The sequence below is a fragment of the Mustela erminea genome, chromosome 9 (genome assembly GCF_009829155.1).
Source record: "Mustela erminea isolate mMusErm1 chromosome 9, mMusErm1.Pri, whole genome shotgun sequence".
In the NCBI taxonomy this organism is placed as follows: Eukaryota; Metazoa; Chordata; class Mammalia; order Carnivora; family Mustelidae; genus Mustela; species Mustela erminea.
This window is the reverse complement of record NC_045622.1, coordinates 47,611,486-47,627,446: the sequence shown is the minus strand read 5'-3', so window position 1 is coordinate 47,627,446 and position 15,961 is coordinate 47,611,486. Positions and strand designations below refer to the sequence as shown.

Genomic DNA, 15,961 nt, shown 5'->3' with positions numbered 1-15,961 from the left:
TTTCTTTCATCAAAGTCTTATAGTTTCCCCTGTACATATCTTTCATCTCCTTGGTTAATTTTATTCCTATGTATTTTATTCTTTTTTATGCTATTATAAATGAGATTATTTTCTTTTTTAGATGGATAGTTCACTGTTAATGTATAGAAACAACTGATTTTCATATGTTGATTTTGCACCCTGTAGTTTTATAGACTTTGTTTATTAGTTTTAACAGGTTTTTTTGGTGGAGACTTTAGGGCTATATATATATATATATATATATATATATATATATATATATTTCATCTGCAAATAGAAAGAATTTTACTTCTTTTCTGATTTAATATCTTTTCTTTCTTTTTCTTGCCTGATTGCTCTAGCTGAGACCTCCAGTAATATGTTGAACAGGAGTGGGGAAAGTGGGCATCCTTGTGTTGTTCCTGATCTTAAAGGAAAAGCTTTTAGCTTTTCACTGTTGAGTATGATGTTAGCTGTGGGTTCAACATATATCACCTTTATTATGTTCAGGTATGTTTCCCTCTATACCTAGTCTGTTGAGAGTTTTCATCATAAGAGGATGTTGAATTTTTCCAAATGCTTTTTCTGCATCTATTAAATGATCATATGATTTTTATCCCTCATTTTGTTAATGTGGTTTATCACATTTATTGATTTGCATATCTTGAACCATCCTTACATTCCTGGAATAAATCCCACTTGTTCATGGTATATGATCCTTGTAATATACTGGTGACTTCAATTTGCTAATGAGGATTTTTTGCATTTATGTTCTTTAGGGATGTTGGCCTATAATTTTCTTTTCTTTTAGTGTCATTATCTGGTTTTGGTATGTGGGTAATGCTGGCCTCATAAAATGTGGCTGACTAGACTGCATGCTCAAGAAGGGCCATAGGTTGTACCTGTAGTTGGCTGGGACCACAGACTGGATTCCATGCAGGCTGCTGGCTATGCTCTCCTGTTGGGTGAGGTTGCTAGTCAAGATTCTTCATGGGATGAGGCTGCAGACTATGCTTAGCAATCAACCTAGGCTGGGCAGAGACTGGGCAAGGTTGGTGCCCAGGCTCCCTGGATGGGTGAGGCTACAAGCTGTGCTCTGCAGTTAGGTAGGGCTGGTGGCTTGGCTCCCTGCCCAAGCAGTTGGTAAACTCAGCTCCAAGACTGCCCAACACCTCTGGCCAGGCTCTCTCATTGAGCAGGGCTGGAAGCTAAGCTCAGTAGTTGGACAGAGCTGCTAGCTTGCCACCCTATCTGGGAAAGACCATAGAATAACATCTACAGCTGCGATAGCCCATTGGCTGGGAACCCAAACTGGGTGGAACTGCTAACTGAGCTCTAACTTAAGTCCAAAGTGGGCCTCTTGGGCAGCATCCCAGAATGCTGGGGAAGCGAGATGTCCACCTTGGGTTCTCTCGTCCCACAGGGAAAACTGCAGGCCCAGGGATGTCCTCTAGGTGGCGTGCTATGCGGGCCTGGGAAAGGGGTGATGTAGTCAAAGAGAAACAGCAGCATAGTCAAGAGGTGCTGAAGGCAAGGGTGACTTGGAGCCGGTATATGCCAGGGGCAGAACAGGATGAGAAGGGCAGGTGAGTCTTCAGGGTTGTCAAATTCAATGACTGGTGGTCATATAAAGAGGCAGGATTCTCATCTCAAGGCATCTTTGATTCTACTTAAAGCAGAGGTTGGAAGTGCAGAGAATCTGGTAGCAAGGAAGGACAGAGTCTTGCCAGTAGCAAAGAGGGCTAGCAATTCGTTCCCAGGATAAATGTTTGAGACCCTATATGTGAGACAGGTAGTCCCGGAGGTCAAGCTCAGCGCCCTCAGACACTGCGCATGCGCGGGACTTTCCTCTCCTGTCCGACACAGATCGCCCCAGAGGTACCACACACAGTGCCTGCACTCACAAGCTTGAGGTTGAACAAAGAGAAAGGGTACCAGCCCCAGCTAAGTGGGCCGGGCTTCCTAACAGAGCTCCAGACTCCGCGGAGCTTGAGTGGGAGACAGGCTGAAAACCGTGCCATACCCATCAAGCACGCACCAAGGAGTTTAGACCAAAGGCTGCCCCCCTTGAGCAGGCTTGCCGGCTTCCCCCCCACCAGGGGGTACCAACCCGGCCAGTAGACGTGCCTCTTGGTGAGGAGCAGGTTCCGGAGGCGCTGCCAGGGTTGGATCTTACTGGTCCAGACGCTGAGCGCAGCTGTATGCGATGAGGTTCAACAAGGGCCTGGGATGGCAAATACTCAGCCGCAACACTGCGCCGGGTGCGCCTCCCTCCGGCCACCCCGGACTTGAACCGAACTGCTCCCGCCACTTTAGCATTTTTGGCTACTGAGAGCCCCTCCTTCAAATTGTGGACAGCTTCTAGGGTTTTTATTGTATCTGTACTGAGTCCCTTTCCTAGAATTCCCTGAAATAAATAAATACCTGTGGTTTGCTTACCTACGTCTTGTTTCAAGCACAAAAAACCACTTCGTGTGGCACAAAGAATAGGATTAATTTTTAGTTGCCGCAGTGGTCATTATTTTATCAGTTTCCTAGGGCTGTTGTGAGAAAGTACCATAAACTGGGAAGCTTAATGGAACAGAAATTTATTATCTCGCCGCTCCGGGGTCTAGAGCTGTGACATCAAGGTGTTGGTACGGACACACTGTCTCTGAAGTTGCTAGAGGAAGATCCTTCCTTGCCTCTTCAAGCTCCTGGTGTTTGATGTATAGTCCTTGGTTCTCCTTAGCTTGCACATGCATCAGTGCAGTCACACAGCTTCTTTCCTCTTCATGTCATCACATGCTATCTTCCTCTGTCTGTATCTATGTGTCCCAAGTTCTCCTTTTTATAAAGATGTCAGTCGTATTTGAATAGCTCCCACCCTAGTGACCCCATTTTAACTGCATTACCTCTGTAAAGACCTTTTTTTCCAAATAAGGTCACATTCTGAGGGTCTGGGAGTTAAGACTTCGACAAATCTTAGTGAGGGGACACAATTCAACCCATAATATTTATTATGGGTAGTAAGTGGATCTTGAGCCGCTTGCCAGGAGTCTAGCCACATATCCATTCTCTTTCTTTCTCCTCCCTCCCAACCCTTTACGTTCCATTGGAAAATAAAAATGATTTTTCTCATTTGGAATATGTTTGTAGGAACATTACCTTTTTTTAAAAAAGATTTGAGAGAGAGCACAGGGTTGGGGAGGGGCAGAGAGAGAGGATCCTCAAGCAGACTCCCTATTGAGCACTGGCCATCCCAGGAACCTAAGATTATGACCTGAGCCAAAATCGAGAGTTGGCTGCTTAACCAACTGAGCCCCAGGTGCCCCTAGGAATATCACCTTTTGAAAGTGGGGGAAAGAACAACTGCCTATGCCCTTCACTTAGGAACAAAACTGTCAAGTACTTTGTGACATCTCTTAGATTATGTTGCTTTGTTTCTTCACTTCCTTATTGACACTGAACATTTCGTTGTGTCAACTGCTCACCGGTAGGCTCATTAAGAACAGGGTTTCTAGGGACACCTGGGTGGCTCAGTTGGTTAAGCGGCTGCCTTCGGCTCGGGTCATGATCCCGGAGTCCTGGGATAGAGTCCCACGTTGGGCTCCTTGCTCAGCAGGGGGCCTGTTTCTCCCTCTGCCTCTGCCTGCCTCTCTGTCTGCCTGTGCTCGCTCTCTGACAAATAAATAAATTAAATCTTTAAAAAAAAAAAAAAAGAACAGGGTTTCTAGTTATTGCTCATCTCACAGAAGAAAATTCTGGTCACACCCTATACATGTGACAAATGACTGAAAGCATGTTACAATATCCTTAATGCCTGCCACCAAATGCACTGCTCTGGACAAAACAGCTCTACTCTTTGGTTTGATAAAATTACTAACATGGTTGTTATTCCATACACATAATTCCTGCCACAACTAGAGTGCTCACGGAAAGGGGCTTTCTTTGCACAGTAAGTTCTTACCAAATAGTGTCATATGATCATATGGGCAATTGGCAGGTTTGGGGAGGGCCAAATGTGTGGATGAATGGGAAGTTTCTTTTTCATCTCTAAAGCACTATAAACTTCATCCAGTAATCATTTATTACATGTTACTATTGCCAAATTCCAGAAAGTGATAAGAGTGCAGAGGTTCCCAATAGAGGAAGCAGAGGAATAACAACTGTCATAACAGTGTAATTAATTGCTATAAGAAGATAAGCCTGGGGTTTGGGAGCATCATAGATGATCCCAGTGTAGAGGTGCTTAATTGATCTAGGGAAGCTAAAGAAGTCAAGACTTCAGCTGAGAATAATAGGTTTAGCAGAAATTAGCAAGCAGAGAAAATGAGGAGTACAATCTAGGTATAAGTAGGGCAGGAATAAATTCATGGAAGTGATATGGATGTGGAGTATTCAAGCAACTATCTATAATTAGCACTAAATTCCTGAAATACGAGAGGAGGCAACAATACCATCAGCCCTTGGCAGGACTATTATTAACGGCTGCTATTTATGGTATTACAGCAGGTGGCATGACCATGGTCAGACACACAGGTGCTCAGCAGGGAAGGCCATGTGGGGAGAAGAAGAATCAGACATGGGGCAATTTGGAGCCTACAGGTAGTATAAAGGACTGGTAAGTGAGACCAGAGAGGCTGGCGGGAGCTACATGTTTAAGCTGAGGACTTTGAATTTCACCTTGGAAGTGACAGGGAGCTACTGAAAGAATTTGAAGAAGGCGATGATGGCACTAAAGTGGTTTTTTAGAAATAATAGCTCGGGGGCGATGGTAAAGATGGATTAAAGGATCGTGACTTCATAGACAAGAGAGTCATTGGGAGATCCTTACGCTAGGTTAGGTGGGAGGTGATGAGAGCCCAAACTAAGGAAGCGACATTGGCAAAAGAGTGTGGAGAAGACACACAAGAGTGGTTTAGAATAACATCCTTCAAACAGCAGGCCTAGCTCATTAGTGAGTCATAAAAACCATAGAGTGGATAATAGCCAGGTTTTATTAAATAGAAAAGAAAATATCAGTGTTTCACATAGCTCCTAGTAAGAATCTGCGCTTTGTAAAATATTGTTTTCAATGATCTATTAAAATAGATAATTGAATATTAATATAGATAATAATCTAATAATATCTGAATTACTAAATGTGCGAGTGTTTATACAGATATGAGCTTACATAAGTAGGGAATGGATATATTGAGACATAACATAAGATGGGGTTTTTCTCAAGGTGATGAAAAACAGTATTTGAGACTTACTGACTTAGAAGCTAGAACGGACCACGCTCAGATAACTGCTTGGTTAGGATGAGAGCTGCTGCAAGAACAGTCTGGCCAGGCTGACGGTGGGCTACTCCGGTTATGTATGTGCTCAATTTCGGACGTACAATTGGAAGAGCTTATGAGCCCTCCAAGTGTAGTTGTCTAGGAAATAGGTGGGGAAATGGGTCTAGGATGGACGAAAGAAGCCAAGCAGGCCTAGATTTGGGGGTCCTCGGCTGGAGCCTTGGGATGGCGGAAGGCCACCATCCCTGGGCAAGAAGGTGTGGAGTATGAAGAGGAAAGGGCGGAAATGGGAGGAGCCAGGGGCACAGAGTGGATGGGAGTTCCAGTAAGAAGCGGGCATGGCCAGGAAGTTAGGAGAAAACCAAAAGAAAATCATATGCTACAAACCCAAGGAGGAAAGCTTTAGCAAAGTGGAGCCCAGTTCTTGAGATGCAGCTCAGAGGCCAAAGAAGCTGAAGGCTGAAGACCCCATGGTTGGTGACTGGGACTTCTGTGAGAGCAATTTGGGAAACACTAGACAGAAGTAGAGCGACCATCTGTACCACTTTGCCCAGGACCGAGGGGCTTCTTGGAACTTTCAGGGCTAAAACCAAGACAAGACAGTCCCCACACAAACTGGGGTGGTTAGAACCCCAAATAGGCAAGGTTTAAACAAGTAGGTGGGGTGGAGGCAAAAAGCATGGATTCTTTTCCTGAAAGACTCAACTCTAAAGAGCAGAAGATAGAGTAATATCTAGAGGAGAGTTTCCACTTCTTTATTCTTCCTCGTTCTTATTTTTAAACCATACGAAAGGTTTATTTCTAGGAGGAGAGGTACAAGTGAGGGAGAGGCTGAAGACACAGATGACTAAAGATGTGATGCAGCAACATTTTGTTCTCATGAAGGGGGAAGGGGAAGCATGCTGAGCCTCAAAGGCAGGAGAAGGTCCTGCCTGCTGGAGAGAAAAACCGTGAAAGAAGGGCTGGGAAATAGAGGGAGATGACAACAGATGCTCTCCATCTTGTTGGGATGTGGGAGTGAGGAGAGGGCTAGGACAGAGGCTTGAATGGAGATGAGCAAAGGCTTAGGACAGCTATTTAAAGGATGCAGGAAGACACTCCAACACATTCCAGGCACCAGGGGCTGAGGTGGGGAATCATGAATATGCAGCATATAGTGTACTTACTAGTACCAACTAGGTTAAGATCAGTAGCTTGTCCAAAGTCATAAAATTACAAGTGTATTATATTTCTGATCTTTTTTTTAATATTTCTGATCTTTAAAAGTATCTACCATTGTACCTAAAAAAACAAAAACAAAAACAAACAAACAAACAAAAAGTCCACAACCCCTCAGGTGGCCAAACAAGAGACAAAAATTCTTTCTAACAAGCTGCACTAGAAAATGACATACGAGAGGAGGTAACAATACCATCAGCCCTTGGCAGGACTATTATTAACGGCTGCTACTTATGGTATTACAGCAGGTGGCATGACCATGGTCAGACACACAGGTGCTCAGCAGGGAAGGCCATGTGGGGAGAAGAGGAATCAGACATGGGGCAATTTGGAGCCTACGTAGTGACCAAGCACACGTTCTCGGCATCCTGGATAACAGGGTGGGTTGGAATCTTGACGCAATGCCCAGCCATGGAGGCCTGCTACTAGAAACCAGACCTTCCCTCTTGGTGGGTATTTACACTTTCCCTATGCCAAATCCCCACTATAACTCGTTGTGAAGATTGTTATCCATTTTTGCCATGGGGAAGACTGTGTCTCAATACCATCAAGTACGTGTCCACCTCGCTTAAGTTGCACAGATAAGATATAGCTAAGTTGATTGATCTAACCCCTCCCTTCAGCCTTCTTTTCACCTATAACGAGGATAGTAACAACACCTCAGCACAGGACTTTGAAAGAATTAAATGAGACCATAGCTGTGAAAGTACCAGGCATCCCACAGATGCTGTTTCTATACTTGTCTAGCGTAGTGGTTCTCAACTGGCAGCCATCTTGCCCCTCAGGGGACACGTGGTAATGGAGATGTTCTTGTCGTGACTAGGGGAGTGTTATTGTTATCTAGTGGGTAGAGGCCAGGGATGCTGCTAAACATTCTATTATGCTCAGGACAGCCTGCATAACAATGAATTATCTTGTGCAAAATGTCAATAGCGGTGAGGTTGAGAACGCTTTATGGTAGCAGAACGCAGGGGACTGGGAACCATACACACAAGCAAAGCACATCAGAGCCTTGCAAGCAGCAGCAGGTCTCACTGTTAGGGTACTTGCAGATCTGGATCTTGGGCCCATTACTTGCTTTTAACAAGTTACTTAACCTGTCTGAGGCCCTCTTTTCAAACGGGGATAATAAGAGCACCTACCTCATGGCACTGTTTAGAAGCTCAGGGCCAGCACATGGAAACACACAGTGTTGGTATTATCATTGTTCATGAAAGGCATGCAAAAATAGTGGGAGAAGGACAGTTTGTTTTACTGAACTCGGTAAAAAGAAAGAAGAAATTAAGAAAGAAACATTGCGAGGCGTCCGGGTGGCTCAGCGGGTTAAAGCCTCTGCCTTTGGCTCGGTCATGATCCCAGGGTCCTGGGATTGAGCCCCACATGGGGCTCTCTGCTCAGCGGGGAGCCTGCTTCCCCCCCTCTCTCTGCCTGCCTCTCTTCCTACTTGTGATCTCTGTCAAATAAATGGGTAAAATCTTAAAAAAAAAAAAAAAAAGAAAGAAAGAAAGAAAGAAACATTGCAGTGACTGCCAGCCTTAGTAATTGTCACAGGGTTGTTAATGTTTTCCTCCTGTGAAATTCTACCCTGGACAATAGTCCTCACAAAGTAGTTCAGAGAAATTAAATGACAGTTGAATAATATTCTGCCAACACAGTGGAATTAATCACTTTTTATCACTTTGAAAGAAATCAGAGAGACACCAAGTTTCTGGAATTGGAAAAGTTCTCATCATTAACAAGACTCATTGCTATATTTCCTGTGGTGCTAACTGAAGAAAGGTTTTATACAGAGTAAAGAGACTCAGTAATAGCCCTTAAAGCTGTCTGCCATGACTTGATACCCATTTGTTTCTTGACAAATTCCTTTCTGAAAATATCACAGCACTTAGATTTGTACAAACATTAATCTGGATTTTAACGTCTTTTGTAGTAACACGGGGGTTTCTACTTTCACTCATGTAGATATTCTTAGAATCTGCCTTGAACCAAGGCAGCTCTCTTTGCAATGTCATTAATCAGTAAATGACATCTCCTTACACTTCCTGAATGTTGGCCTTCATGCATTTTCATGGCAGGTCTGCAGAACTAAAGGGCTCCTTCTTTTCTTTCCAGCTGCTCACTCCCCACCCAGTCTTTCGTGCTCTGTCCCTCAACCATGCTGATGATGTCATGTGTTCCGCTACATCATGGCCGGTTAAAACATTTATCTGACTTTTCCCCCAAACGTCTCTCAAATGACAGATCAGACCCTTCCGAGCTTCTTCAGATTCCATTAATCAAACCTGTTATTTAGGGAACAGAGACTCCTTAGGAAACTCGTACCCTCACTATTCCCTTCCATTGGGAAAGTGCGGGTATAGGGAGTGAGGACACCAGGGGGACAGAAACCAAGCAAGGAGGAACTGGGGTGGCGAGTGGAACAGGAGGAGAAAGGGGAGACAGCGTTTACAGCTTGTAGGGGAAAGGGCAATCACCAGGCATCAGCCCAAAGAGAGCACGAGACTCACAACTCTAATGGCTTTGGTATGTACAAACTATTGACAAGTGTATATAAAATAGGTATATGTGCAGAACCAGTTAAGCAGCCCCAAGTTTTATATATTTCCCCTCAGAGCTACCCAGCAAGCTATGAAGAAATGATAAGAGAAGGAATATTATGCCCTTCCTCTCTTATAAGGAAACTTAGATACAAAGAGGTTATAACTTGCCCAGTGCCACCTTAGCAAAGTGGTTGAAGAATGGGAAAAGGAGAGAAACGGACCCCCAGGTTTGCCAAATTTAAGCCTCCTACATCAAGAAAAGCTGACAGGAAAAAAAAAAAAAAATATATATATATATATATATATCTCGCGAGAGCAACAAGAGATCAGATATATATATATCTGAATATCGCGAGAGCAACAAGAGACCAGAGAAACAGAAGGAAAGTAAGCAACAGCACTGGTAAGAGTGTTAAGAAATGGAAGAAGGATAATGAGATGGGAAGAAGAGAGCAGAACACTTCCAGTGTCAGAGAAGAGTCCCCCGCACAAGGACCAACACAGCAGAGGTCAGCGGTGGACCACTGGCCTCCTGTCCTCAATAACACAGCAAGGCAAGAAGACCAAAGCGAAAACCATCCTCTAAGAAAACACCCCAATCAATAACGTATCTTCGCTCCAGGCTTTTCAATATAGGCTTTAATTAATAATGCACTCAAAGGGGAAGGAAAGGGAGGGACCAGAGCACTGTTGGGAAGGGGCAATTAAACTAAACACACTGACCTTTCGCTGAAAAGTTGGAGAAGTGTCCGGTGGCTACAGAAGCCACCGCTTGCCCCTTCCACCATGCCCACCCCATTTCCCAAAGCCCAGCTTGGTTTCTTGGTTGCCGGGTCCAGTAAGAACCTACCAACGGCTTTTTTTATGGCTTTCTTTCTTTCTTTCTTTCTTTCAACACTTGAAGCTATAATTAAAACAACCCCCAACTGCTCTTCATCTTTTTCTTAAGTTTCTTTTATTAATTGAATATTTTAAAACCCCGTTTCATCTCCACGTGCACTTTCCAGCGTTCTTAGGCATAGGAGAAACCCGGAGGCGGGAGCTCCCCACAGCAGTCTCAAAACCCGCAACGGCACCTCTCCCTCAGTCCCGGTGCGCCCCCTCCTCCCCGGGCGCCCCTTCCCAAACCCCGTCCGGTCTCCAGAGGCTGGAGTAAGCCGTGCGGCTGTAGCCCGCGCTGTAATCGTAGGACACCTGATGCGGCGGCGGTGGCGGGGGCAGTGCGCAGTCTGAGAAGAAGGGGGCGAAAGACGCCAAGAGGCCGGGCGCATCCTCGCCGCCGGGAGAGTCCGCCGCAGTGGGGTACAGGGGGCGCAAGGGCTCGTTCAAGGTCAAGCCGCCGCGGGGGGCGGCCAGCGGCGGTTTCTTGGTCGGAGGGCAGCCTGGGGCGCTCCAGGACTCGGAGTACAGTAGGCTCCCCACCATCGCCGGTGGCGGCTCAAAGAGACCTGGCTCCAGCTCCGGGGGACCCCGCAAGACGGCAGCTCCCGTGGGAAAAACATCGAGAGGCTCCGCGGCGAGCAAGACACTCGCCTCGGTGCCGGCGCCGTAGTCGGGACCCAGCAGCTCGAAGAACTCCACGGCTTCCGCGCCCTTCTCCAAATCGCCCAAGCTCACGCCGGGCCCCGACGGGCCGCAGCCGCTGCCGCCCGCCCTGGACGGCTCGGTGAAGAAGGACGGGGGCAGGTTGCGGGCTCGCAACGGGACCTTCCTGGCGCCGGGGACTGCCGTACCTCCCGCGGAGCCGGCCGCGTCCCCTCCCGAGCCCCCAGCGCCCGCTCCACCGAGCCCGGCCACCCGCGCCGCCACCGAACCCCCGGCCCGCTCGTCGCCCCCGGGGACGTGGCGCAGCGAGTCGAAGAGCGCGGCGAGGCTCCGGCTCTGCAGGCTGGCGGCAGCCGCGGCCTGCGACGCCTCCCGCCGAGGAGCCGCCTTGCCGTGGGGCGGGACCGCGACGGTCTGGGCGCCCGGGGCGGCAAGCGGCCGCTTGGCCGGTGTATCCGCAGCGCCTGGAGAGGGCGGGCCGGGGGCCGCGGTGCCCATGAGGCCGCTGCAGCGCTTGATCTGCTTCTGCAGGTACTTGCGGTGGTTCACCTTCCGCTTCGACTTGCCGGGCTTGTCCAGTGCCAGCTTGATGTTGCTGGACGCCGAGTCGATGAAGCTGAGCAGGTCGCGGGTGGCCTCGCGCACGTCCCCGCCCTCGGCGCCCGCCAGCAGCGCGCCCGCTGGTGTCCCGGTCTCATCATCCTCGAAACAGCAACCCTTGTCCAGGGCTCCGAAGGCGCCCCCCAGCCCGTCCGGGGAGCCCCCGAAGCCGAAGGGGACGAACGGGTGCGTGCTGAGGAGCGCCGCCTGCACCGCCATCGCCGCGACTTCCGAGCGGCCCGCCGCGCGGCGGGTGAGCCCCCGGCCGATTCCCGCCCGCGACCCAGGCCCGGCTCCCGCACCCGCGCGGCGCGCGCGGCGCAGCGTCCTCTCTCTGGGCCGGGCTCGGCGCTCGGCCTCGCGGGGGAGCTCATTAGGTCTTGTAAGCGAGGGGCGGAGGGAGGGAGTGCGAGGCTACCGCCCCGGTGGCGGAGGGGAGGGGCTTACTTAGCCAGGCCGGGGGCGGGGGTTAGGGGGTCGTTTTTCTAACTTTCTGGGCTTTCTCAAGCTCATAACTTTAACCCCTTCGTTTCCCTGCGACGTTTCTGTTGGCCAGCTGCAGCAGCAAGAGCCGAGGATAAGACGGCCTGTTCTCAAACTCCAGTTCCTGTGCCATCACGCTCTGGCGCGGGAGACTCTCCCTGAGGCTGAGAAGGCAAGAGTCCGGAGAGGTGGGTTCAGCCCCCTGCTCTGGTAACAACAGTAGTCACCAGCTCCTGGGGGCTTGCTTATGCCAGGCTCTGTGTGTACATTATCACATTAACTTTTTAACAGTACGTCTTATTAATAGTAAGTGCATATTCTTATCACCATCTAACAAATGAAGAAACAGCCTCAGAGACGTTTGGTGAATTGGCCTAAGCCGCATCCAGTCCATTTCAACTCCGAAGCCATTCCTGAGTCCTTGACAGAACCTGTGCTGTCTCTTGGCCCGCTCCTCATCTATGTGTTGAGAGAAGAAAACTGCTGTCTCTTCAAGCCGTAGACCTGCTCCGAAGAAGTCTAACTGGAGTTTTCTGCGGGACTCTCGAGACCGGTGCTCTTTCTTCTACCCTATTTCTATTATACTCTTCTATTACTAGAAGTAACAGTTAGCCCCTAGTAAACTGAAGCATACACTTGGCTCATCTTTTAATATTGTAAATAGAGAGCAGGAGGCAAAGGAGAATGGAGCCCTAAGCCCTAAGCCAGCTGGTGCTTGAGAGAGCACACAAATCCTGTGTGTGTATAAAACTTTCAGCGTCTTAGGACAAAGTATGGATGGGAACCTCTCCCCTACTCACATCCCATTTAAGTTGTCCTCCTGGAACTTCTGTTGCATTTCAATGATAGCCATGAAGTTCACTTGGACCCAGTTTCACCCGGGCATGGAATAGAGAAACTGAGCAATATAGTAGACCATGGAAGATGATTCAGAGAAGATGGGTCTGTTCCCCATTCTGTCGTAGCTCTGCCACTCAGTAGCTCTGTGATTTGGGTTAAAATCCATATTCTGATAAGTACATGGCTTTGGCCAAACCAGCCAACCTCTCTCTGCCTTAATTTACTCATAGTAAATGCAGGTAAGGTTGCCCACCTCTTGGGGGCACCTGTCATATTTAAAGGAAACATCCTGTGAAAAATCCTTCTCTGTTGACTCATGCATACCCTGTGTGAGTATTCCCCCTCACTTCTCTAAGACACAAAAAAGTGACTGTATTCCCTCATGTGTCTTTTCTGTCACAGGGTGTTCATGAGTATTCAATGAAATCACATATATCAAGATGCAGCGATAGAAAAGACATATAAGGTGTGTGACACGGTAATCTCTAAATAAGTTATGATGGGGCGCCTGGGTGGCTCAGTTGGTTAAGCAACGGACTCTTGATTTCAGCTCCGTTCATTATCTCAGGGTTGTGAGAGTGTGCTCCTCGCTCAGCAGGGACTCTGCTTGAGCTTCTCTCTCTCTCCCTCTTCCCCAAAATAAACGAATAAATCTTTAAAAAGAAATAATTAAGTTATGATAGTTCAGATGCAGAGTCTGCCTCAGGGAGATCCAGATGGTCTCTTATAAACCTTTTTTTTTTTTTTTTTTTTTGCTTTCCAATTAAAACTTTCTTAAGTTTTATTTTTCAGGATGTAGCAAGATGGTTTTTGAGCACCCTAAAGGCACAGACTGACCAAAGAGAAGCCAGGTGAGCACTCTCCATTTAGGAGATGAAGTAGACACTTCCCAAGCCAACAGAGCTGAATCAAACTTTTTATTATTTTTTAATTAAGGTGGTTCAGGTATAATGTATCTTTCATTAAACTTACACGCAGGATTTTGTCTTCCATCATTAGACTATCTGTTTTACTCTTGGTGACATTTGCACTAAGAAAGTTGTGTGAATTATATTTCTCACCCGTCAGATGTGGATGTCAGTACTTACCTTCCCCTTTTTGACAGGACCATTCCATAGGCCTCCAGCTCTGGCAGCTAAGAGCACTCTTTTTTTCACCTTCTTTTAACTGAGCAGTACAAATCCCCAGACACAGACAGCACAGGGCTTTATATTTAACTGTTACTTTTAGTCTGAAAAATTTCTCTTAATCTTCAGAGAGTTAACTAAGCCCTAACATAATCATATTCAACATAAGTAGAATATAAAAGGTGTCATATGTAGAAGTCATTTCATTTCCAGATCATTAGAATGTTAAGCTCAGAGCTGATTTGGAATTAGATGAGACCAGGTTCAAATTCTGGCATGCCACTTACTAGGAAAAAGTCCTTGGACAAGTCAGTTTGTCTTCTCAAGGCTCAGTTTTTTGATCTGAAAAAAATGGGAATGGTTATAACTGTTCTCAGACTCTATGTGCAAAATATATGATATAACAGGAAAATAATACCTCTGAGTCTTTTCAACTCCTCAAAGATTTTGTGAGTTGGTTATGTGTAAGTTCCCGGTATAAAACAGCAGCTCAAGAAATATCCACTTTTTTGATTCCTTAGGCCTCACCAATTTCTTACCAACACATCACTCTATAAAATCAGCATCATCTGCCCTTTCCCCCAACAAAGTGACTATTTTCAAATGCAAGAGGGCAGCTCCACTTGCTGGCTATAGAAACTTAGAAAAAGGCAATACAATGTAGCAGAAGGAGAGCTGAAATTAGAGCCTGAGATGAACACTGGAGTCCAGTCCTGCCTTTTATTAGCCAACTGATTATAGAAAAGTCCAATGTACCCATCTATAATATGGAAATAACAGTGTGAACCGATCTGATAAAGCTATTGTGAAAATCAATGAGCTAATGCAAAAGGAAGTTCTTTGTCAACCGTAAAGCTCTATATCCACATATAAGATATTTGTGGCTTAGAAGTTCTGTGGCCTGATTCACAAACAAGTCATTGTAATACGATGCAATACGTGTCTCAGTGAAGTAACTTCAAGGTGCAATAGTTGATGGGATCAGAGGACCCTCAAGTCTGCTTAGAAAAGTCAGGGAAGCCTGATCTGAAAAAAAATGGGAATTGTTATACATGAAGCAGAGAAAACAAAAAATGGAAATAAAGATTAAAAGAGATCAAGAAAGGTACCAAATGCTACCAGAAGGTAGCATTTGAGCTAAGACTTAAATGATGCATTTGGGCATACCGAGCAAGCAAGCTGTATCTGTGGGAACAGCCTGGGCAGAGTCGTGGTCATATGAAAGTAAGGGTGTTTATGGAAAACTATAGATAATAAAGCAACAAAGAACAACTTCTACTTGAAATAACTAGTACCTGAGGCCAAAATAAATCATTAGATTGACTATATCCAACTAAATTTTACATGGAGACCCCACTTCATGGTCTGAGATGCTTTCCCCCTTGATCTCCTTTCCTTTGGGAAGAGCTCTTTCTGGGATGAAATTAGTTTCAGCGGTCAGTGGCCAGCCCCTGCCAGGCCCATCGGCCCCTCCTTCTACACCCAGAGTGAGCACACTCACTTGAATGGCTTTGACATCAATACATTTCACTTCCTATGGGGCAGAGGGACCCAGCTCCAGCATGCACGAGGGCCTCCCTGCACAGCTCTGAAGTAGAGCTCTTTTGCCCCAGTGATACCTAATGCTAAGCAAGGGGGATTAGTCTCCTTGGGAACCAAGCCCCCCAGGGGCTCAAGGGCTGAACTACCCCAAACCGTTTGGGAGAATTGAGATTTCATATTGTTCTTTTACACTTGGATTTCAGGACATTACTTAGACAAAAGCCCACCTGAGAGCTGCCTCCTTTCTTGTGGGTAAATATAGCAGCAGGACCAAGAGCTGATTTACTTATTTTGTTTCCCTCTTTGTAACTTTAATCATACTCCCTGCAGGACAATCTTAGTCCTCAGAGATGTCAGGAATGCACATTCATAAAGGGAAAAATAATTATGCATCTCTCCTCTTTCTCTCTTCTCCCCCCTTACCGATTTCCTATAGCTATTTTTGAAACCTCAAGTAAAATAAATCAATTCCTCTGTTTCACCACAGTATTTACTACATTATCATTTTCATCATGAAATAACATTACCTCACAAATTGTGCACACCCAAAAAGTATTTCTTGTTTTCTTTCTCATCCTTTCCTCCTACAAACCTCCTACAAACTCCTAGAAACAAACATTCTATTAACACTAGATCTTAATGTCCATCTTAAAATATTAGATGTTATTCTGGTTATCTATAATTGTAGCGCAAACTACTCCAAAACTGAGTAACTAAAAACAAACAACATTTTATTGCATCGCACCATATTGAGGATTAGTAATTTGAGCAGTCCTTGGCTGAGTGGTCCTTCTGGTCCATT

General features: G+C 46.3%; 1 protein-coding gene across 1 annotated transcript; it reads right to left on the bottom strand.

Annotated features, from left to right (window-relative positions):
* Positions 1-9,958: 9,958 nt before the first annotated feature.
* Positions 9,959-11,580, bottom strand: FAM181B (family with sequence similarity 181 member B). The gene has a single exon (XM_032359627.1). The coding sequence runs from the start codon at positions 11,384-11,386 to the stop codon at positions 10,106-10,108; it is 1,281 nt and encodes a 426-aa protein (XP_032215518.1). The 5' UTR covers positions 11,387-11,580; the 3' UTR covers positions 9,959-10,105.
* Between the last annotated feature and the right edge of the window lie 4,381 nt (positions 11,581-15,961).